Source organism: Oncorhynchus keta, chromosome 20 (assembly GCF_023373465.1).
Source record: "Oncorhynchus keta strain PuntledgeMale-10-30-2019 chromosome 20, Oket_V2, whole genome shotgun sequence".
Lineage (NCBI taxonomy): Eukaryota > Metazoa > Chordata > Actinopteri > Salmoniformes > Salmonidae > Oncorhynchus > Oncorhynchus keta.
Window position 1 is genome coordinate 24,970,322 of NC_068440.1, and position 23,842 is coordinate 24,994,163.

At 45.4% G+C, this 23,842-nt stretch overlaps 1 protein-coding gene and 1 long non-coding RNA gene across 2 annotated transcripts in view; one reads left to right on the forward strand and one right to left on the reverse strand.

Annotated features, from left to right (window-relative positions):
- The window catches only part of LOC118399585 (collagen alpha-2(VIII) chain-like), a 133,528-nt gene extending 111,584 nt beyond the window's left edge, over positions 1-21,944 (forward strand). The window contains exon 3 of the mRNA XM_052472481.1: positions 16,066-21,944. Coding sequence (XP_052328441.1) covers positions 16,066-17,972 — 1,907 coding nt within the window. The 3' untranslated portion in view covers positions 17,973-21,944. The remainder of the gene's footprint in view (positions 1-16,065) is intronic.
- LOC127909925 (uncharacterized) overlaps positions 1-23,842 on the reverse strand; it is a 77,599-nt gene that overhangs the window by 52,706 nt on the left and 1,051 nt on the right. The window lies entirely within an intron of this gene.

Below are 23,842 nucleotides of genomic sequence, written 5' to 3' on the forward strand. Positions count from 1 at the left end.
CCATCCTATCTGGTTTGTGCTTAGAGGGACTATCATTTTTCAACAGGACAATGGCACAAAACTTGCCTCCAGGCTGTGTAAGACCTATTTGACCAATGAGAGTGATGGAGTGCTGCATCAAATGACCTGGCCTTCACAATCACCCGATAATTTTTTATTTTTTAATTTTACCTTTATTTAACCAGGCAAGTCAGTTAAGAACACATTCTTATTTTCAATGACGGCCTGGGAACAGTGGGCAGAACGACAGATTCCTGTTCAGGGGTAGAACGACAGATTTGTACCTTGTCAGCTCGGGGGTTTGAACTTGCAACCTTCCTGTTACTAGACCAATGCTCTAACCACTAGGCTACGCTGCCGCCCCGATAAGTTGCAATTCAGAGTGAAGGAAAAGCAGCCAACAAGTGCCCAGCATATGTTGGAACTATTTCAAGACTGTTAGAAAAGCATTCCACATGAAGCAGGTTGAGAGAATGCCAAGACTGTGCAAAGCTGTCATCAAGGCAAATGTTGGGTACTTTAAAGAATTTGAAAAGTAAAATATATGTTTATTTGTTAACCACTTCTTTGGTTACTACATGATATTTGTTATTAAGAAGTTGATGTCTTCACTATTATTCTACATTGTAGAAAATGTTAAATCTAAAGCAAAACCCTTGAATGAGTAGGTGTGTCCAAACTTTTGGCAGGTACTGTATATCCGGGACATTCAATTTGAAAATATATCAATCCATTGCATTATATGAGCTATTCTACTTTCTGGATTGTTATTGATGACCCTGATGACCCTGTGCCTTGGCCTTTGCTCGACCCCAGTGACCTGCTTTGTCCAGGGCTCAGAACATAGTATGCCTGTAGGTCACACACTACTCTGACCCACTCTAAACTGAGGCAACACACTATTCTGACCCACTCTAAACTGAGACTACACACTACTCTGACCCACTACACTGAGGCTACACACTACTCTGACCCACTCCACACACTGAGGCTACACATAACTCTGACCAACTCTACACACTGAGGAAACAAACTACTCTGACCCACTCTACACTGAGGCTACACACTACTGTGACCCACTCCACACACTGAGGAAAGAAACTACTCTGACCCCACAATACACTGAGGCTACACAATATCTGACCCACTCTACACTGAGGCTACACACTACTCTGACCCACTCCACACTGAGGCTACACACTACTCTGACCCACTCTACACTGAGGCTACACACTACTCTGACCCACTCTACACACTGAGGCTACACACTACTCTGACCCACTCTACACTGAGGCTACACACTACTCTGACCCACTCCACACACTGAGGCTACACACTACTCTGACCCACTCTACACACTGAGGCTACAAACTACTCTGACCCACTCTACACACTGAGGCTACACACTAATCTGACCCACTACACTGAGGCTACACACTACTCTGACCCACTCCATAAACTGAGGCTACACACTACTCTGACCCACTCTACACACTGAGGCTACACACTACTCTGACCCACTCCACAGACTGAGGATGCACATAACTCTGACCCACTCTACACTGAGGCTACACACTACTCTGACCCACTCTACACTGAGGCTACACTACTCTGACCCACTCTACACTGAGGCTACACACTACTCTGATGCACTCTACAAACTACTCTGACCCACTCGACACTGAGGCTACACACTATTCTGACCCACTCTACACTGAGACTACACACTACTCTGACCCACTCTACACTGAGGCTACAAACTATTCTGACCCACTCCACACACTGAGGATACGCACTACTCTGACCCCACTATACACTGAGGCTACACACTATCTGACACACTCTACACTGAGGTTACACACTACTCTGACCCACTCTACACTGAGGCTACACACTTCTCTGACCCACTCTACACTGAGGTTACACACTACTCTGACCCACTCTACACACTGAGGCTACACACTACTCTGACCCACTCTACACAATGAGCCTACACACTACTCTGACCCACTCTACACCGAGGCTACACACTACTCTGACCCACTACACTGAGGCTACACACTACTTTGACCCACTCCATAAACTGAGGCTACACACTACTCTGACCCACTCTACACAATGAGCCTACACAATACTCTGATCCACTCTACACTAAGGCTACACACTACTCTGACCCACTCCACAGACTGAGGATACACATAACTCTGACCCACTCTACACTGAGGCTACACACTACTCTGACCCACTCTACACTGAGGATACACACTACTCTGACCCACTCTACACTGAGGCTACACTACTCTGACCCACTCTACACTGAGGCGACACACAACTATGACCCCACTATACACTGAGGCTACACACTACTCTGACCCACTCTACAAACTACTCTGACCCACTCGACACTGAGGCTACACACTATTCTGACCCACTCTACACTGAGGCTACACACTACTATGATCCCACTATACACTGAGGCTACAAACTACTCTGACCCACTCCACACACTGAGGATACGCACTACTCTGACCCCACTGTACACTGAGGCTACACAATACTGTGACCCACTCTACACTGAGGCTACACACTACTATGATCCCACTATACACTGAGGCTACACACTACTCTGACCCACTCTACACTCAGGTTACACACTACTCTGACCCACTCTACACACTGAGGCTACACACTACTCTGACCCACTCCACACACTGAGGCTACACACTACTCTGACCCACTCTACACACTGAGGCTACACACTACTCTGACCCACTCTACAGACTGAGGATGCACATAACTCTGACCCACTCTACACTGAGGCTACACACTACTTTGACCCACTCTACACTGAGGCTACACTACTCTGACCCACTCTACACTGAGGCTACACACTACCCTGACGCACTCTACAAACTACTCTGACCCACTCGACACTGAGGCTACACACTATTCTGACCCACTCCATAAACTGAGGCTACACACTACTCTGAGCCACTCTACACACTGAGGCTACACACTACTCTGACCCACTCCACAGACTGAGGATGCACATAACTCTGACCCACTCTACACTGAGGCTACACACTACTCTGACCCACTCTACACTGAGGCTACACACTACTCTGGCCCACTCCATAAACTGAGGCTACACACTACTCTGACCCACTCTACACACTGAGGCTACACACTACTCTGACCCACTCCACAGACTGAGGATGCACATAACTCTGACCCACTCTACACTGAGGCTACACACTACTCTGACCCACTCTACACTGAGGCTACACTACTCTGACCCACTCTACACTGAGGCTACACACTACTCTGACGCACTCTACAAACTACTCTGACCCACTCGACACTGAGGCTACACACTATTCTGACCCACTCTACACTGAGACTACACACTACTCTGACCCAATCTACACTGAGGCTACAAACTATTCTGACCCACTCCACACACTGAGGATACGCACTACTCTGACCCCACTATACACTGAGGCTACACACTATCTGACACACTCTACACTGAGGTTACACACTACTCTGACCCACTCTACACACTGAGGCTACACACTACTCTGACCCACTCTACACAATGAGCCTACACACTACTCTGACCCACTCTACACTGAGGCTACACACTACTCTGACCCACTACACTGAGGCTACACACTACTTTGACCCACTCCATAAACTGAGGCTACACACTACTCTGACCCACTCTACACAATGAGCCTACACAATACTCTGATCCACTCTACACTAAGGCTACACACTACTCTGACCCACTCCACAGACTGAGGATACACATAACTCTGACCCACTCTACACTGAGGCTACACACTACTCTGACCCACTCTACACTGAGGCTACACTACTCTGACAAACTCTACACTGAGGCGACACACAACTATGACCCCACTATACACTGAGGCTACACACTACTCTGACGCACTCTACAAACTACTCTGACCCACTCGACACTGAGGCTACACACTATTCTGACCCACTCTACACTGAGGCTACAAACTACTCTGACCCACTCCACACACTGAGGATACGCACTACTCTGACCCCACTGTACACTGAGGCTACACAATACTGTGACCCACTCTACACTGAGGCTACACACTACTATGATCCCACTATACACTGAGGCTACACACTACTCTGACCCACTCTACACTCAGGTTACACACTACTCTGACCCACTCTACACACTGAGGCTACACACTACTCTGACCCACTCCACACACTGAGGAAAGAAACTACTCTGACCCCACAATACACTGAGGTTACACACTTCTCTGACCCACTCTACACTGAGGTTACACACTACTCTGACCCACTCTACACTGAGGCTACACACTACTCTGACGCACTCTACGCTGAGGCTGCACACTATTCTGACCCACTCTACACTGAGACTACACACTACTCTGGCCCACTCTACACTGAGGATACACTCAACTCTGACCCACTCTACACACCGAGGCTACACACTACTCTGACCCACTCGACACTGAGGCTACACACTACTCTGACCCACTATAAACACTGAGGCTACACACTACTCTGACCCACTCTACACTGAGACTACACACTACTCTGACCCACTCTACACTGAGGCTACGCACTACTCTGACGCACTCTACGCTGAGGCTGCACACTATTCTGACCCACTCTACACTGAGACTACACACTACTCTGGCCCACTCTACACTGAGGATACACTCAACTCTGACCCACTCTACACACCGAGGCTGCACACTACTCTGACCCACTCGACACTGAGGCTACACACTACTCTGACCCACTATAAACACTGAGGCTACACACTACTCTGACCCACTCTACACTGAGACTACACACTACTCTGACCCACTCTACACTGAGGCTACGCACTACTCTGACCGACCCGACACTGAGGCTACGCACTACTCTGACCCACTCTACAAACTACTCTGACCGACTCGACACTGAGGCTACACACTACTCTGACCCACTCTACAAACTACTCTGACCGACTCGACACTGAGGCTACGCACTACTCTAACCCACTCTACAAACTACTCTGACCGACTCGACACTGAGGCTACGCACTACTCTGACCCACTCTACAAACTACTCTGACCCACTCGACACTGAGGCTACGCACTACTCTGACCCCAATATACACTGAGGCTACACTACTCTGACGCACTCTACAAACTACTCTGACCCACTCTACACTGAGGTTACACACTACTCTGACCCACTCCACACACTGAGGAAAGAAACTACTCTGACCCACTCGACACTGAGGCTACGCACTACTCTGACCCCAATATACACTGAGGCTACACTACTCTGACGCAATCTACAAACTACTCTGACCCATTCTACACTGAGGCTACACACTACTCTGACCCACTCTACACAATGAGCCTACACACTACTCTGACCCACTCTACACTGAGGCTACACACTACTCTGACCCACTACACTGAGGCTACACACTACTCTGACCCACTACATAAACTGAGGATACACACTATTCTGACCCACTCTACACAATGAGCCTACACAATACTCTGATCCACTCTACACTGAGGCTACACACTACTCTGACCCACTCCACAGACTGAGGATACACATAACTCTGACCCACTTGACACTGAGACTACACACTACTCTGGCCCACTCTACACTGAGGATACACTCTACTCTGACCCACTACACACCGAGGCTACACACTACTCTGACCCACTCGACACTGAGGCTACACACTACTCTGACCCACTCTACAAACTACTCTGACCCACTCCACACACTGAGGAAAGAAACTACTCTGACCCCACAATACACTGAGGCTACAGACTATCTGACCCACTCTAAACACTGAGGCTACACACTACTCTGACCCACTCTACAAACTACTCTGACCCACTCGACACTGAGGCTACACACCACTCTGACCCCAATATACACTGAGGCTACACTACTCTGACCCACTCTACACTGAGGCTACACAATACACCGTCCCACTCCACACACTGAGGATACGCACCCCTCTGACCCCACTATACACTGAGGCTACACAATACTGTGACCCACTCTACACTGAGGCTACACACTATTCTGACCCACTCTACACTGAGACTACACACTACTCTGACCCACTCTACACTGAGGATACACTCTACTCTGACCCACTCTACACACTGAGGCTACACACTACTCTGACCCACTCTAAACACTGAGGCTACACACTACTCTGACCCACTCTACAAACTACTCTGACCCACTCGACACTGAGGCTACACACTACTCTGACCCCAATATACACTGAGGCTACACTACTCTGACCCACTCTACACTGAGGATACACACTACTCTGACCCACTCTACACACTGAGGCTACAAACTACTCTGACCAACTCTACACTGAGGCTACACAATACTCCGACCCACTCCACACACTGAGGATACACACTACTCTGACCCACTAAACTGAGGCTTCTCACTACTCTGACCCACTCTACACTGAGGCTACACACTACTCTGGCCCACTCTACACACTGAGGTTACACACTACTCTGACCCACTACACACACTGAGGCTACATACTACTCTGACCCACTGTATACTGAGGCTACACACTACTCTGACCCACTCTACACTGAGGCTACACAATACACCGTCCCACTCCACACACTGAGGATACGCACTACTCTGACCCCACTATACACTGAGGCTACACAATACTGTGACCCACTCTACACTGAGGCTACACACTATTCTGACCCACTCTACACTGAGACTACACACTACTCTGACCCACTCTACACTGAGGATACACTCTACTCTGACCCACTCTACACACTGAGGCTACACACTACTCTGACCCACTCGACACTGAGGCTACACACTACTCTGACCCACTACACTGAGGCTACACACTACTCTGACCCACTACATAAACTGAGGATACACACTACTCTGACCCACTCTACACAATGAGCCTACACAATACTCTGATCCACTCTACACTGAGGCTACACACTACTCTGACCCACTCCACAGACTGAGGATACACATAACTCTGACCCACTCGACACTGAGACTACACACTACTCTGGCCCACTCTACACTGAGGATACACTCTACTCTGACCCACTCTACACACCGAGGCTACACACTACTCTGACCCACTCGACACTGAGGCTACACACTACTCTGACCCACTCTACAAACTACTCTGACCCACTCCACACACTGAGGAAAGAAACTACTCTGACCCCACAATACACTGAGGCTACAGACTATCTGACCCACTCTAAACACTGAGGCTACACACTACTCTGACCCACTCTACAAACTACTCTGACCCACTCGACACTGAGGCTACACACCACTCTGACCCCAATATACACTGAGGCTACACTACTCTGACCCACTCTACACTGAGGCTACACAATACACCGTCCCACTCCACACACTGAGGATACGCACCCCTCTGACCCCACTATACACTGAGGCTACACAATACTGTGACCCACTCTACACTGAGGCTACACACTATTCTGACCCACTCTACACTGAGACTACACACTACTCTGACCCACTCTACACTGAGGATACACTCTACTCTGACCCACTCTACAAACTACTCTGACCCACTCGACACTGAGGCTACACACCACTCTGACCCCAATATACACTGAGGCTACACTACTCTGACCCACTCTACACTGAGGCTACACAATACACCGTCCCACTCCACACACTGAGGATACGCACCCCTCTGACCCCACTATACACTGAGGCTACACAATACTGTGACCCACTCTACACTGAGGATACACTCTACTCTGACCCACTCTAAACACTGAGGCTACACACTACTCTGACCCACTCTACAAACTACTCTGACCCACTCGACACTGAGGCTACACACTACTCTGACCCCAATATACACTGAGGCTACACTACTCTGACCCACTCTACACTGAGGATACACACTACTCTGACCCACTCTACACACTGAGGCGACAAACTACTCTGACCAACTCTACACTGAGGCTACACAATACTCCGACCCACTCCACACACTGAGGATACACACTACTCTGACCCACTAAACTGAGGCTACTCACTACTCTGACCCACTCTACACTGAGGCTACACACTACTCTGGCCCACTCTACACACTGAGGTTACACACTACTCTGACCCACTACACACACTGAGGCTACATACTACTCTGACCCACTGTATACTGAGGCTACACACTACTCTGACCCACTCTACACTGAGGCTACACAATACACCGTCCCACTCCACACACTGAGGATACGCACTACTCTGACCCCACTATACACTGAGGTTACACAATACTGTGACCCACTCTACACTGAGGCTACACACTACTCTGACCCACTCTACACTGAGGATACACTCTACTCTGACCCACTCTACACACTGAGGCTACACACTACTCTGACCCACTCGACACTGAGGCTACACACTACTCTGACCCACTCTAAACACTGAGGCTACACACTACTCTGACCCACTCTACAAACTACTCTGACCCACTCAACACTGAGGCTACACACTACTCTGACCCCAATATACACTGAGGCTACACTACTCTGACCCACTCTACACTGAGGCTACAAACTACTCTGACCAACTCTACACTGATGCTACACAATACTCCGACCCACTCCACACACTGAGGATACACACTACTCTGACCCACTAAACTGAGGCTACTCACTACTCTGACCCATTCTACACTGAGGCTACACACTACTCTGGCCCACTCTACACACTGAGGTTACACACTACTCTGACCCACTACACACACTGAGGCTACATACTACTCTGACCCACTGTATACTGAGGCTACACACTACTCTGACCCACTCTACACTGAGGCTACACACTACTCTGACCCACTCCACACACTGAGGCTACACACTACTCTGACCCACTGTATACTGAGGTTACACACTACTCTGACCCACTCTACACTGAGGCTACACACTACTCTGACCCACTCCACACACTGAGGCTACAAACTACTCTGATGCATTCTACACTGAGGCTACACACTACTCTGACCCACTCCACACACTGAGGCTACACAATACTCTGATCCACTCTACACTGAGGCTACACACTACTCTGACCCACTCCACAGACTGAGGATACACATAACTCTGACCCACTCTACACTGAGGCTACACACTACTCTGACCCACTCCACAGACTGAGGATACACATAACTCTGACCCACTCCACACACTGAGTCTACACACTACTCTGACCCACTCCACACACTGAGGCTACACACTACTCTGACCCCACTCCAGACACTGAGGCTACACACTACTCTGACCCAATCTACACCTGAGGCTACACACTACTCTGACCCCACTCCACACACTGAGGCTACACACTACTCTGACCCAATCTACACCTGAGGCTACACACTACTCTGACCCAATCTACACACTACTCTGACCCCACTCCACACACTGAGGCTACACACTACTCTGACCCAATCTACACCTGAGGCTACACACTAATAACCCAGTCATGGTTAACCCAGTCATGGATGACCCAGTCATAGTTAACACAGTCATAGTTGACCCAGTTGTAGTTAACTCAGTAATAGCAGTCATAGTTAACCGAGTCATAGTTGACCCAGTTGTAGTTAACCCAGTCATAGTTAACCCAGTCATAGTTAACCCAGATCATTGTTAACCCAGTCATAGCAGTCATAGTTAACACAGTCATAGTTGACCCAGTCATAGTTAACACAGTCATAGTTGACCCAGTCATAGTTAACACAGTCATAGTTGACCCAGTCATAGTTGACCCAGTCATAGTTAACACAGTCATAGTTAACACAGTCATAGTTAACACAGTCGTAGTTAACCCAGTCATAGTTAACCCAGATCATTGTTAACCCAGTCATAGCAGTCATAGTTAACACAGTCATAGTTGACCCAGTCATAGTTAACACAGTCATAGTTAACACAGTCATAGCAGTCATAGTTAACACAGTCATAGTTGACCCAGTCATAGTTAACACAGTCATAGTTGACCCAGTCATAGTTAACACAGTCATAGTTGACCCAGTCATAGTTGACCCAGTCATAGTTGACCCAGTCATAGTTAACACAGTCATAGTTGACCCAGTCATAGTTAACACAGTCATAGTTGACCGGATCATTGTTAACCCAGTCATAGCAGTCATAGTTAACACTGTCATAGTTGACCCAGTCATAGTTAACCCAGTCATAGTTAACACAGTCATAGTTGATCCAGTCATAGTTAACACAGTCATAGTTGACCCAGTCATAGTTAACACAGTCATAGTTAACACAGTAATAGTTGACCCAGTCGTAGTTAACACAGTCATAGTTAACCCAGTCATAGTTAACCCAGTCATAGTTGACCCAGTCATAGTTGACCGGATCATTGTTAACCCAGTCATAGCAGTCATAGTTAACACTGTCATATTTGACCCAGTCATAGTTAACACAGTCATAGTTAACCCAGTCACAGTTAACCCAGTTATAGTTAACACAGTCATAGTTAACACAGTCATAGTTGACCCAGTCATAGTTAACACAGTCATAGTTAACACAGTCATAGCAGTCATAGTTAACACTGTCATATTTGACCCAGTCATAGTTAACACAGTCATAGTTAACCCAGTCACAGTTAACCCAGTTATAGTCAACACAGTCATAGTTAACACAGTCATAGTTAACCCAGTCATAGTTGACCCAGTCATAGTTGACCGGATCATTGTTAACCCAGTCATAGCAGTCATAGTTAACACTGTCATAGTTAACACAGTCATAGTTAACACAGTCATAGTTAACCCAGTCATAGTTGACCGGATCATTGTTAACCCAGTCATAGTTAACACAGTCATAGTTAACCCAGTCATAGCAGTCATAGTTAACACTGTCATAGTTAACACAGTCATAGTTGACCCAGTCATAGTTAACACAGTCATAGTTGACCCAGTCATAGTTGACCCAGTCATAGTTGACCGGATCATTGTTAACCCAGTCATAGCAGTCATAGTTAACACTGTCATAGTTGACCCAGTCATAGTTAACACAGTCATAGTTAACCCAGTCATAGTTAACCCAGTTATAGTTAACACAGTCATAGTTAACACAGTCATAGTTGACCCAGTCATAGTTAACACAGTCATAGTTATCCCAGTCATAGTTAACCCAGTCATAGTTGACCCAGTCATAGTTGACCCAGTCATAGTTGACCGGATAATTGTTAACCCAGTCATAGTTGACCCAGTCATAGTTGACCGGATAATTGTTAACCCAGTCATAGCAGTCATAGTTAACACTGTCATAGTTGACCCAGTCATAGTTAACCCAGTCATAGTTAACCCAGTTATAGTTAACACAGTCATAGTTAACACAGTCATAGTTGACCCAGTCATAGTTAACACAGTCATAGTTAACACAGTCATAGTTAACCCAGTCATAGTTAACCCAGTCATAGTTGACCCAGTCATAGTTAACACAGTCATAGTTAACCCAGTCAGTTAACCCAGTCATAGTTAACCCAGTCATAGTTAACCCAGTCATAGTTGACCCAGTCATAGTTAACACAGTCATAGTTAACCCAGTCAGTTAACCCAGTCATAGTTGACCCAGTCATAGTTAACACAGTCGTAGTTAACACAGTCATAGTTAACCCAGTCATAGTTAACCCAGTCATAGTTGACCCAGTCATAGTTGACCGGATCATTGTTAACCCAGTCATAGCAGTCATAGTTGACCCAGTCATAGTTGACCCAGTCATAGTTAACACAGTCATAGTTGACCCAGTCATAGTTAACCCAGTCATAGTTGACCGGATCATTGTTAACCCAGTCATAGCAGTCATAGTTAACACAGTCATAGTTGAACTAGTTATGGTTAACCCGGTCATCGTTGACCCAGTCATATTTAACCCAGTCATACTTAACCCAGCCATAGTTAACCAAGTCATATTTAACTCGGTCATAGTCGGCCCTGTCATAGTCGACCCGGTCATAGTCAACCCGGTCATAGTTAAACCAGTCATAACAGGCTACATCAGACAACTAAACACAAACTCTTCCCTGTCAGAAGTTGACCTCTGGCCAATGTCCTAAATGGACGCACACACTGTATATGAAGCAGACCACCATAGTCCCTGTGCCCAAGAACACAAAGGCAACCTGCCTAAATGACTACAGACCCGTAGCACCCACGTCCGTAGCCATGAAGTGCTTTGAAAGGCCACCATTATCCTAGAAACCCTAGACCTACTCCAATTTGCATACCGCCCAAACAGATCCACAGATGATGCAATCTCTATTGCACTCCACACTGCCGTTTCCCACCTGGACTCAAGGAACACTTATGTGAGAATGCTATTCATTGACTACAGCTCAGCATTCAACACCATAGTACCCTCAAAGCTCATTACTAAGCTAAGGATCCTGGGACTAAACACCTCCCTCTGCAACTGGATCCTGGACTTCCTGACGGGCCGCCCCCAGGTGGTGAGGGTAGGTAGCAACACATCTGCCACATTGATCCTCAACACTGGCGCTCCACAGGGGTGCGTGCTCAGTCCTCTCCTGTACTCCCTGTTCACCCACGACTGCATGGCCAGGCACGACTCCAACACCATCATTAAGTTTACAGATGACACAACAGTGGTAGGCCTGATCACCGACAACGACGAGACAGCCTATAGGGAGGAGGTCAGAGACCTGGCCGGGTGATGCCAGAATAACAGCCTATCCCTAAACGTAACCAAGACTAAGGAGATGATTGTGGACTACAGGAAAAGGAAGACCGAGCACGCCCCCATTCTTATCAATGGAGCTGTAGTGGAGCAGGTTGAGAGCTTCAAGTTCCTTGGTGTCCACATCAACAACAAACTAGAATGGTCCAAACACACCAAGACAGTCGTGAAGAGGGCACGACAAAGCCTATTCCCCCTCAGGAAACTAAAATGATTTGGCATGGGTCCTGAGATCCTCAAAAAGGTTCTACAGCTGCAACATCGAGAGCATCCTGACTGGTTGCATCACTGCCTGGTACGGCAATTGATCGGCCCCCGACCGCAAGGCACTACAGAGGGTAGTAAATACGGCCCAGTACATCACTGGGTCTAAGCTGCCTGCCATCCAGGACCTCTACAACAGGCGGTGTCAGAGGAAGGCCATACAAAATTGTCAAAGACCCCAGCCACAGACTGTTCTCTTTACTACCGCATGGCAGGCGGTACCGGAGTCCCAAGTAGGACAAAAAGGCTTCTCATCAGTTTTTACCCACAAGCCATAAGACTTCTGAACAGGTAACCAAATGGTTACCTGGACTATTTGCATTGTGTGCCCCCCCAACCCCTCTTTTACGCTGCTGCTACTCTGTTTATCATATATGCATAGTCACTTTAACTATACATTCATGTACAGTACATACTTCCTCAATTGGGCCGACCAACCAGTGCTCCCGCACATTGGCTAACCGGGCCATCTGCATTGTGTCCCGCCACCCGCCAACCCCTCTTTTACGCTACTGCTACTCTCTGTTCATCATATATGTATAGTCACTTTAACCATATCTACATGTACATACTACCTTAATCAGCCTGACCAACCAGTGTCTGTATGTAGCCTCGCTACTTTTATAGCCTCGCTACTGTATATAGCCTGTATTTTTACTGTTGTTTTATTTCTTTACCTACCTATTGTTCACCTAATACCTTTTTTGCACTATTGGTTAGAGCATGTAAGTAAGTATTTCACTGTAAGGTCTACCTACACCTGTTGTATTCGGCGCACGTGACAAATACACTTTGATTTGGTTTGATCATGGGAAAACTAGCTACTCCAATATTCACCACCCTTTTTATTTATTTATTTTTATTTTACCTTTATTTAACGAGGCAAGTCAGTTATTAACAAATTCTTATTTTCAATGACGTGCCAGGAACAGTGGGTTAACTGCTTGTTCAGGGACAGATTGACAGATGTTTACCTTGTCAGCTCAGGGATTAAATCTTGCAACCTTTCGGTTACTAGTCCAACGCTCTAACCACTAGGCTACCTGCCAGCCCACTAAACGAAGACCTAACCTGGGTCCTGGACTGTCTCTAAATTCACTACATCATTGCCGTTCCTAAGCAAGCCTAACTAGACAATGACAAGAATTTGGCAGAGCGGATACACACTGCCACTCATGTACAGTAGAACCATACTTCATTTGATCCCCCTGTTGCAGGATAGCTTTCCTTCAATGCAGGAAATGTAAAACTTGTAGTGTATGAGTTTTAAAAAGACTTCTGAAGTTTGTAATTTTCACTTAGAAATGTCAACTTCTACAACAATATGCATTAATTATAATCCACACAAAAATTCAAATTTCTTGTTGCTGCAGGATCATAACATTGTATGATTTTTAATGAATTAATTTGCAAATTATGGTGGAAAATAAGTATTTGGTCACCTACAAACAATCAAGATTTCTGGCTCTCACAGACCTGTAACTTCTTCTTTAAGAGGCTCCTCTGTCCTCCACTCGTTACCTGTATTAATGGCACCTGTTTGAACTTGTTATCAGTATAAAAGACACCTGTCCACAACATCAAACAGTCACACTCCAAACTCCACTATGGCCAAGACCAAAGAGCTGTCAAAGGACACCAGAAACAAAATTGTATACCTGCACCAGGCTGGGAAGACTGAATCTGCAACAGGTAAGCAGCTTGGTTTGAAGAAATCAACTGTGGGAGCAATTATTAGGAAATGTAAGACTTACAAGACCACTGATAATCTCCCTCGATCTGGGGCTCCACGCAAGATCTCACCCCGTGGAGTCAAAATGATCACAAAAATCCCAGAACCACAAGGGGGGACCTAGTGAATGACCTGCAGAGAGCTGGGACTAAAGTAACAAAGCCTACCATCAGTAACACACTATGCCGCCAGGGACTCAAATCCTGCAATGCCAGACGTGTTCCCCTGCTTAAGCCAGTACATGTCCAGGCCTGTCTGAAGTTTGCTAGAGAGCATTTGGATGATCCAGAAGAAGATTGGGAGAATGTCATATGGTCAGATGAAACCAAAATAGCCATTTTTGGTAAAAACTCAACTCGTTGTGTTTGGAGGACAAAGAATGCTGAGTTGCATCCAAAGAACACCATACCTACTGTGAAGAATGGGGGTGGAAACATCATGCTTTGGGGCTGTTTTTCTGAAAAGGGACCAGGACGACTGATCCGTGTAAAGGAAAGAATGAATGGAGCCATGTATCGTGAGATTTTGAGTGAAAACCTCCTTCCATCAGCAAGGGCATTGAAGATGAAACGTGGCTGAATCTTTCAGCATGACAATGATCCCAAACACACCGCCCGGGCAACGAAGGAGTGGCTTCGTAAGAAGCATTTCAAGGTCCTGGAGTGGCCTAGCCAGTCTCCAGATCTCAACCACATAGAAAATCTTTGGAGGGAGTTGAAAGTCTGTGTTACCCAGCAACAGCTCCAAAACATCACTGCTCTAGAGGAGATCTGCATGGAGGAATGGGCCAAAATACCAGCAACAGTGTGTGAAAACCTCGTGAAGACTTACAGAAAACATTTGACCTCTGTCATTGCCAACAAATGGTATATAACAAAGTATTGAGATAAACTTTTGTCATTGACCAAATACTTATTTTCCACCATAATTTGCAAATAAATTCATTACAAATCCTACAATGTGATTTTCTGGATTTTTTTTCAAATTTTGTCTTTCATACTTGAAGTGTACCTATGATGAAAATTACAGGCCTCTCTCATCTTTTTAAGTGGGAGAACTTGCACAATTGGTGGCTGACTAAGTACTTTTTTGCCCCACTGTATGTGATCTGTTAAAAAAAATAGTGGGAATATAGGGAATAGGGTATAATTTGGGATGCAACAACATATTTTTTGTTTGTGAATGATTTGAATGAATGATTTGAAAGGGGATGAGCAGGTAATCACAATGTCTTCCATTTTCTCATACAGACATGCCACCCATGATGGACGTAAAGGGCGAGCCAGGGCCACAAGGAAAACCTGGACCCAGAGGCCCATCTGGTCCATCAGGACTTCCGGGAAAACCAGGACTGGGAAAACCAGGTTTCAATGGCCAGCCTGGCCCTCAAGGGCCTCCAGGCTTTCCCGGCATTGGGAAGCCTGGACTTCCAGGTCTCCCAGGAAAGGGGGGCATGAAGGGGATGCCCGGGAATAATGGTGAGGTTGGGCTCAGGGGTGAACCAGGTCCCCGAGGACTTCCAGGTCAACCAGGTCTACCCGGGCCAGCTGGCCTGTCTCTGAATGGCAAACCGGGGCTTCCCGGCGGCAGGGGCCAACCTGGGTCTCGTGGAGAACCAGGACAGAAAGGTGGACCTGGAAATCCCGGGGAGCGTGGAATCAATGGGGAGAATGGCAATGGGAAGCCAGGGATACCAGGACCCAGGGGCCCCATCGGGCTTAGGGGCCTACCAGGGCCAGCTGGTAGCCCGGGTGTGGGCAAACCAGGACTGAACGGGCTTCTTGGTCCATCTGGGCCTAAAGGGGATCAGGGGCTCCCAGGAGGAATAGGAGAGCCAGGTGAGGTCGGCAATCCAGGGCTGCAAGGCCAGCCAGGACCCATTGGATTGGGCAAGCCTGGAAATGATGGATTGCCTGGAGGACCAGGTACACTTGGGCCTAAAGGTGAGCCAGGGCTGAGGGGTTCTCCAGGGTTTCCTGGAACTCCTGGCTATGGCAAGCCTGGTCTTTCTGGGCTGAAAGGAGACACAGGCCTTTCCGGGGGACCAGGGGTACCTGGGGATAAGGGTGAGCATGGGATTGAGGGGCAGCCAGGAGACATGGGTCCAGACGGACACCCAGGACCACCAGGATTACAGGGCCCCATGGGGCTCCCAGGAAAACATGGCATACCCGGCCTGAAGGGAGAGTTGGGTCCCCAGGGTCATCCAGGTCTGCCAGGGTTCAGAGGGGATCAGGGTCCCGGTGGTCTGTCTGGAAAACCTGGCATTCCTGGAGACAAAGGCCCGCCGGGTCCTAATGGGGCTATCGGAAAACCAGGGCCCAAAGGTGAGGCAGGGCATATAGGCCTGCCAGGAAACCCAGGTCTTTTAGGCAATCCTGGACCAAAAGGGGAGTTTGGGTTTGTTGGGTCTCCAGGACCAAGAGGCCAGTCTGGTATCCCTGGTCTTCAGGGGCCTTCAGGGCCAATGGGGCCACAGGGTATACCAGGTCTGAAGGGAGAATCTGGGCTGCCTGGTCTTCCAGGGCTGGGCATGCTTGGAGAAAAGGGAGTTCCTGGTCCTCAAGGTCCCCAAGGAAAACCAGGCAACTCTGGGCTTAACGGCAACCCAGGCCCACCTGGGCCACCCGGGCCCCCTGGCCCTGCAGGAAATGGCCAAACCATCGTGGCTGGGCCAACGGATTCAGAGTTGGGTGGAGGCGAGGTACCAAACGGGAGGAACCCAAAACCACAGTTTGGCCGTGCAGAGCTCTCTGCCTCCCTGGCACCAGCATTTACTGCCATCCTCACCACACCCTTCCCTCCCTCCGGGATGCCCATCAAGTTCGACAGGACCCTGTACAACGGGCAGAATGCCTACAACCCTGCCACCGGTATCTTCACCAGCCCCATGTCTGGCGTCTACTACTTTGCCTACCACATGCACGTAAAGGGACTCAATCTGTGGGTGGCGCTGTACAAAAACAATGTTCCTGCCACATACACCTACGACGAGTACAAGAAGGGCTACATGGACCAGGCGTCTGGTAGCGCCGTCCTTGAGCTGAAGGAGAACGACCAGGTGTGGATGCAGATGCCCTCGGATCAGGCTAACGGGCTCTACTCCACCGAATACATCCACTCGTCCTTCTCAGGGTTCCTGCTCTGTCCCACATAACGCCTTGCTAGTCAACTATCTCCTAGGGTAACCCCTAGTGTCCCTATATAATAACACCTGCAGCCATAACAGAATAACACCACCTGTAGAATGTTATCATCAACAACGACAGAAAAGACTCTGTGAACGAAAGACAGGAAGAGTTAAATAACAGGAGAAGGATACTTCATGCTGTGCTCTGAGTTTTTATCTCTTTCTTTCAAATGTCAGTTTTTTGGTTATTTTTTTGGTTGTTGCTTATATTATTATAATTATTGTTATTGTCATAATTGTATTATTTTTATTTTGCCGTTGGCGTCAATATTGCTGTTGTTTATTGGATTCAGACTTTTAAGTGCCTTACATTGTAATGCGTAAGTAACAGTTATTAGACCTACCCATGTGACTGCATATCCTACTCAAATGCTCTGATCAGTAGGATGACATCGTCGGACCCTGGGGCTCCGATTGGTTCCCCTGGCTGCAGTCACTTCCTGCACAAAAACCTCCCATTTCCTCCCGTGTGCGTTTCCTCCATTTTATGTCAAGAGCTTGCTTATTTAAATAAATATTTCACATAAAGATGTACCATTACACATACAGTATGAACAGTGTATTCAATGAACAAAATGTTCACATTTAAAAAAATGTAAAGACCTGCTATAGGGATCGATGGATCGTTGTTTATCAGTAAGCTCTGATGTTTTGACGGTCAACTCCCAGTTGTCTGTTGGGTGATAATTTCCTGGCTCTATAAGAGGCTTGTGCTGAACGGATTGGTGCTGATAATAGAAGCTGATGCTTTTGGATTGTGGCTATTACTTGATCAAAAATAAGTAATTGGTGTATCCAACTGATTCACACAAATCTCTCTTTGACAAAGCATCAATATACAAACCAGTAACCTAAAGAATTCTAAATATATAGGACACATTAAATAGACAACTGAATAAATCTATAAATAAATGTGTATGTTAATCATTATATTAATAAATAAATATGTGTCAGCTAATGGACAGAAAGAATAGGCCAAATGCATTAGGATCAATGCCATGTTTCCCTGCATCGATCCATCCTGTGGCTATTCCCATTAATCACGTGCACTGCAGATCCCTTTATTACATTCTCTATGCCACACATAAAGTATACCATTGACATCACTGCTTTTTGTGTCCACTAACGCCAAGGCTGTGACCGAGCAATCAATGCCCTGGGGCCTTTCACATTAACATTTAGAGTGAATATTCTGAGCGAAAGCTCATGTGAAAAGCCTCATTCCGTCTACAAACTACAAATCTTTCAGCATTTCACAGATCGACAACTGGCTAGAGGCCATCCAACCTGTTTCTACAGAATAACCCTTTGAAGGTTCAGATCCAACCAAATGGGTGCATAGGGTGCAGTTCAAATGATCTCCTACATCTTACACAGCCCTCCCAGTATATGGTGCTATGGTGTTGAACTCATTTATGTTTATACGCGTACAGTAACAATTTCCAATCCACCGTAAACCTCACCATAACAAAGGTTAATCATTCATTTTCCATCTTTAGTTACTGTACATCGCCAACCAAGAGAGAGAGAGAGAGAGAGAGAGAGAGAGAGAGAGAGAGAGAGAGAGAGAGAGAGAGAGAGAGAGAGAGAGAGAGAGAGAGAGAGAGAGAGAGAGAGAGAGAGAGAGAGAGATAGAGAGAGGCCCGGTGGTTGTGAAATCCTGATTGCATAACAGTTCAAATGGCTCTGCTATTCTGGGAGAAACGGTGGGACAAAGGTGAGAATTGTGTTTGCCATGTGAGTTTTACTGGTGCTGTGTGGAATGAGGCTGTGGGGTGCGACTGATACACCCACCGTGTGAGTGTTTCCGGCTGTATCTCTTCTCACTGTGTGTATGTGTCTGTCTGTTCTACACACACACGCAACTCGCATCCGTTAAAACTTCACCTGGGTGAATTATGAACTTCAGAGACCATGGACCATAGACAGTGTTTTCTGAGTCATTTGGGAGCATGCACTTCTAGTCAATATTCCACCAGTTTGAATTGAAGATTTGATCCGGTTCAAATAGGATGTGTGTGTCTTCATGGCGATTAAGTAAATGGCCCTCATAGCTTGGGAAATGTCACAACAGAAGAGAGGAATTCAGTTTGGTACAATTAGTGGGCTACATACCCACTGGCCACAGATGTCAGTTCAACATCTAGTTTTGATTTACATTTGGTTGAGTTGTCAACTAACATTAATTCAAAGTGAAACAATTCAACCAGTTTTTGCCCAGTCATGCACAGATGAGAAAAGTACAATAGAGATGGGGGAAATGTATGCAAAGTAAAATGATTATATTGTTGGAAAAAACATGCTAGACTTTTAAAACAAGGGGTTATTGACTAACACTGGGCAGGTAAAAAAATCATGAAGGTATTTTTGTGCATTAATTCTGTGAATTTGGTCGGCAAACTGATAGTAGACATGGGAGAATCTGGGACGGAATGAACGGGACAATATTGATCTTAAAGTCCTTCATCTTCCAGAAACCTTGCGCTCAAGGTTATATCATACAGCATATCACACTTCCTTATTGTAAATTCAATGTAGGGATTTCACATTGTATGTTTCAAGATTTAGAGATATTAAACACTTTTATAAATGGTGGGAATACAAAGTTTAGACTTACCCTGATGATATTCATGGTGAAAGGAGCAGAATGTTTAGTAGCACCCATCTCTTTTCCTTTGTCTAGATTTTGAGATCTGCAACAGTACAACTTTTGATCTAGTATTAATTTGAACTTATCAACACAAATTGGAGTATTTAGAGTACTAAATAGGTAGAAAACACTTAACAGAAAAAGGCTATGTCAATAACTAAATTTGGACAAAAATGCAGATAGAAGCTCTCAAATACCCAAGAGTTCACCCTTTATTCAGACTAGAACCTGAGGCCAATATTAAATCAAAATGGGTATGCAGCACCCCCCCCCCCAAAAAAATAAAAAATTAACATCATGCATGTTGGATTTTCGCTACAATTTTCTGCATATTAGACTAATCAAAACATACTGTATTGCTGTGCCTGAATAATTGTTCTAGACATCCTGGAGAAATGGTCATCGGTTTTGACTGAGTAGAACCTTGAGTCTCACAATCAGTATTTTAAATGTATGTAGGTCTAATGAAGGCACTTTCACTGGTCTGTTTGTGGCCCCTTTTCTCTCATCATTATCTGAACATACCTAAAGCAAAGTCTATGTGTCATTATTGTTGTGTGAGTCTACCAGACAATTTAAGGCTTGTTTTGGTTATGTACTGTATGTAGCCTTTTTATTGCCTCATTCTTTCAGACATTTGGAATGCTGTTTTGGAGTGGAGTGGCTAGACTATAACTCTCCTTTTTATATTCTTTGTCATAGACAATGTCACTTGGTTGCAGAGTTTGCAGTGCGTGTGCAAAAACATTTTTTTTCTCCCAATGTACTGCCTTGATTACAAACTGACTTGTTTTCTATTCAATGATAAAAAGTAAAAAATAAAAAAAAAATTCTACTTTAATAAGCCTTGCTTCGGTTTTAAGGGATATTTGTTTGTTATAGTTTGGAGATAGATACAAACGGTCATTCCCATTTGCACATGACATTAATGAAGATGTATTTATACATTTGTTATAATTTAACAGGAATGCCAAAACCGACCACCGAAGCATGGTAGAAATGGTATGTAACAGCATTGAATGAGTTAAGAGCATTTAGAACATGAAGTCAGCATTCTAGCATTGTTCCTGAAGGATTTTTTTTTTGATTTTTTTTCATTTGTTGTGTAATGTACAATGTATCAACCTATAGGATTATTTGTCTTGTACATGGATGGCTATTGTGTGCACTCTATGCAATAGAACTTGGGTATAAAATGCACTCTTTTAGCTAGATTTTTTTTGGTCTGCTTATACAAAATGTACAGTACTTGATTGTATTGATACCACATCAATAAATACTTTCTTGTATATTCGTGTTGCTTTTTTTTCTAGATTCCATATCCATTTGAAACACATCACATTTGGTGACAGAGAGTATTAGTAGTGTAGGCTTACTGTCTGGGCCTTAGTATAAAATTAAGGTATGAATCAACACAGACTGCTCACAGAACATTATGCACTATACAAATAACTATAGAAGTCACTCTGGATAATAAAGACTGTCTGCTAAATGAATATGCTGGGGCTCCACCTACCCATAGCCCTTTATTATCATAGGCCTTGTTTTCCACAAAAACACACATCCATCACGCATGGGAAGCAAGAGCTACTACTGTTCACAGACACATCAGTTTGGCCAAAGTTGGGTGGGCTATCAGCTGATTATAGCGAATGTAGATTATGTAAATCAGCTAGATCGCTGGTTAGCTAGTTAATTATGCTGTCCAAACAATCTATCTAGTCTTTACTTTTTGGGTTTGTTCTGTTGCTGACATAGAGAGCTTGAGAACTACAATAATTTTTCTGCATTTTTGTCAATAGCCTTGACATAGCCTTGTCCTGTTAATGTTCTCTACCTATACTACCATTCAAAGGTTTAGGGTCATTTAGAAATGTCCTTGTTTTTGAGAGAAAAGCACATTTTTTTGTCCATTAAAATAACATCAAATTGATCAGAAATACAGTGTAGACATTGTTAATGTTGTAAATGACTATTGCAGCTGGAAACAGTAGATTTTTTAAACGGAATATCTACATAGGCCCATTATCAGCAACCATCACCCATGTGTTCTAATGGCACATTGTATTAGCTAATCCAAGTTTATCATTTTAAAATGTTTTATTTTTTTATTTTACCTTTATTTAACCAGGCAAGTCAGTTAAGAACATATTCTTATTTTCAATGACAGCCTGGGAACAGTGGGTTAACTGCCTGTTCAGGGGCAGAACGACAGATTTGTACCTTGTCAGCTCGGGGGTTTGAACTCGCAACCTTCCGGTTACTAGTCCAACGCTCTAACCAAAGGCTAATTGATCATTAGAAAACCATTTTGAAAAGGCCATATCTCAGACTGGCCAATAAAAATAAAAGATTAAGGTGGGCAAAATAACAGAGACACTGGACAGAGGAACTCTGCCAAGAAGGCCAGCACCATGCAGTCGCCTCTTCATTGTTGCTATTGAGACTGGTGAGAATGTGCATGTGCTAATTTAATCTCCGTTTACGGTGGCATACGTCTCCAAATACTAATTAAAAAGTATGGATTTCCCCCAAAAAAGAAAGTCATGCAACAACAGTCGACAAACTTAGGTAGGCCTACACGGTAGTTGTTTAAGAATGTACATTTTTTAAGTATAGACCGCATAGCCACTCGAAAGAGTTGGAGGTTCATTTCAAAAACTCTAGATGGCGCTCAACTCCGTGGAGTTACAAGCAGGCGGACATCTTTTAATGACATGAACAATGTCCTGTTCAATGTGATGTTAGTTTCTCATAAGAATCCCCATAAAAGGGACAGTTCAATCAACCACTAGGGGGTGTGTATGTCCCACTATGAGAAAGTGGACCAAAAGAGAGGATATTTAAATTATTACACATAGAGTTACTATTACATGTTCTCTATTCATAACATGACGGTATATTTTTAATGGATGAGGTCAGTAAGCTATATGGGCACACATGTCTGTGTCAGATCCTTTTATATAGCCAATCACACAAAACAAGCCATTTACCTCATCCCTTTAATGTTTGTTATATTATAACATGGGTGGACGTAGAATACAGACTTGTATCACTGGTGACCTGGCTGGGGTTCGGTCATCTAACTAGGTGGACCAAAATGACTCACCACCTCGTGAGTCGTATTGCTCATCACTTCGTGGTTGGTGATGATGAAAGGATAAACAATCCATCCACTTACAAATTT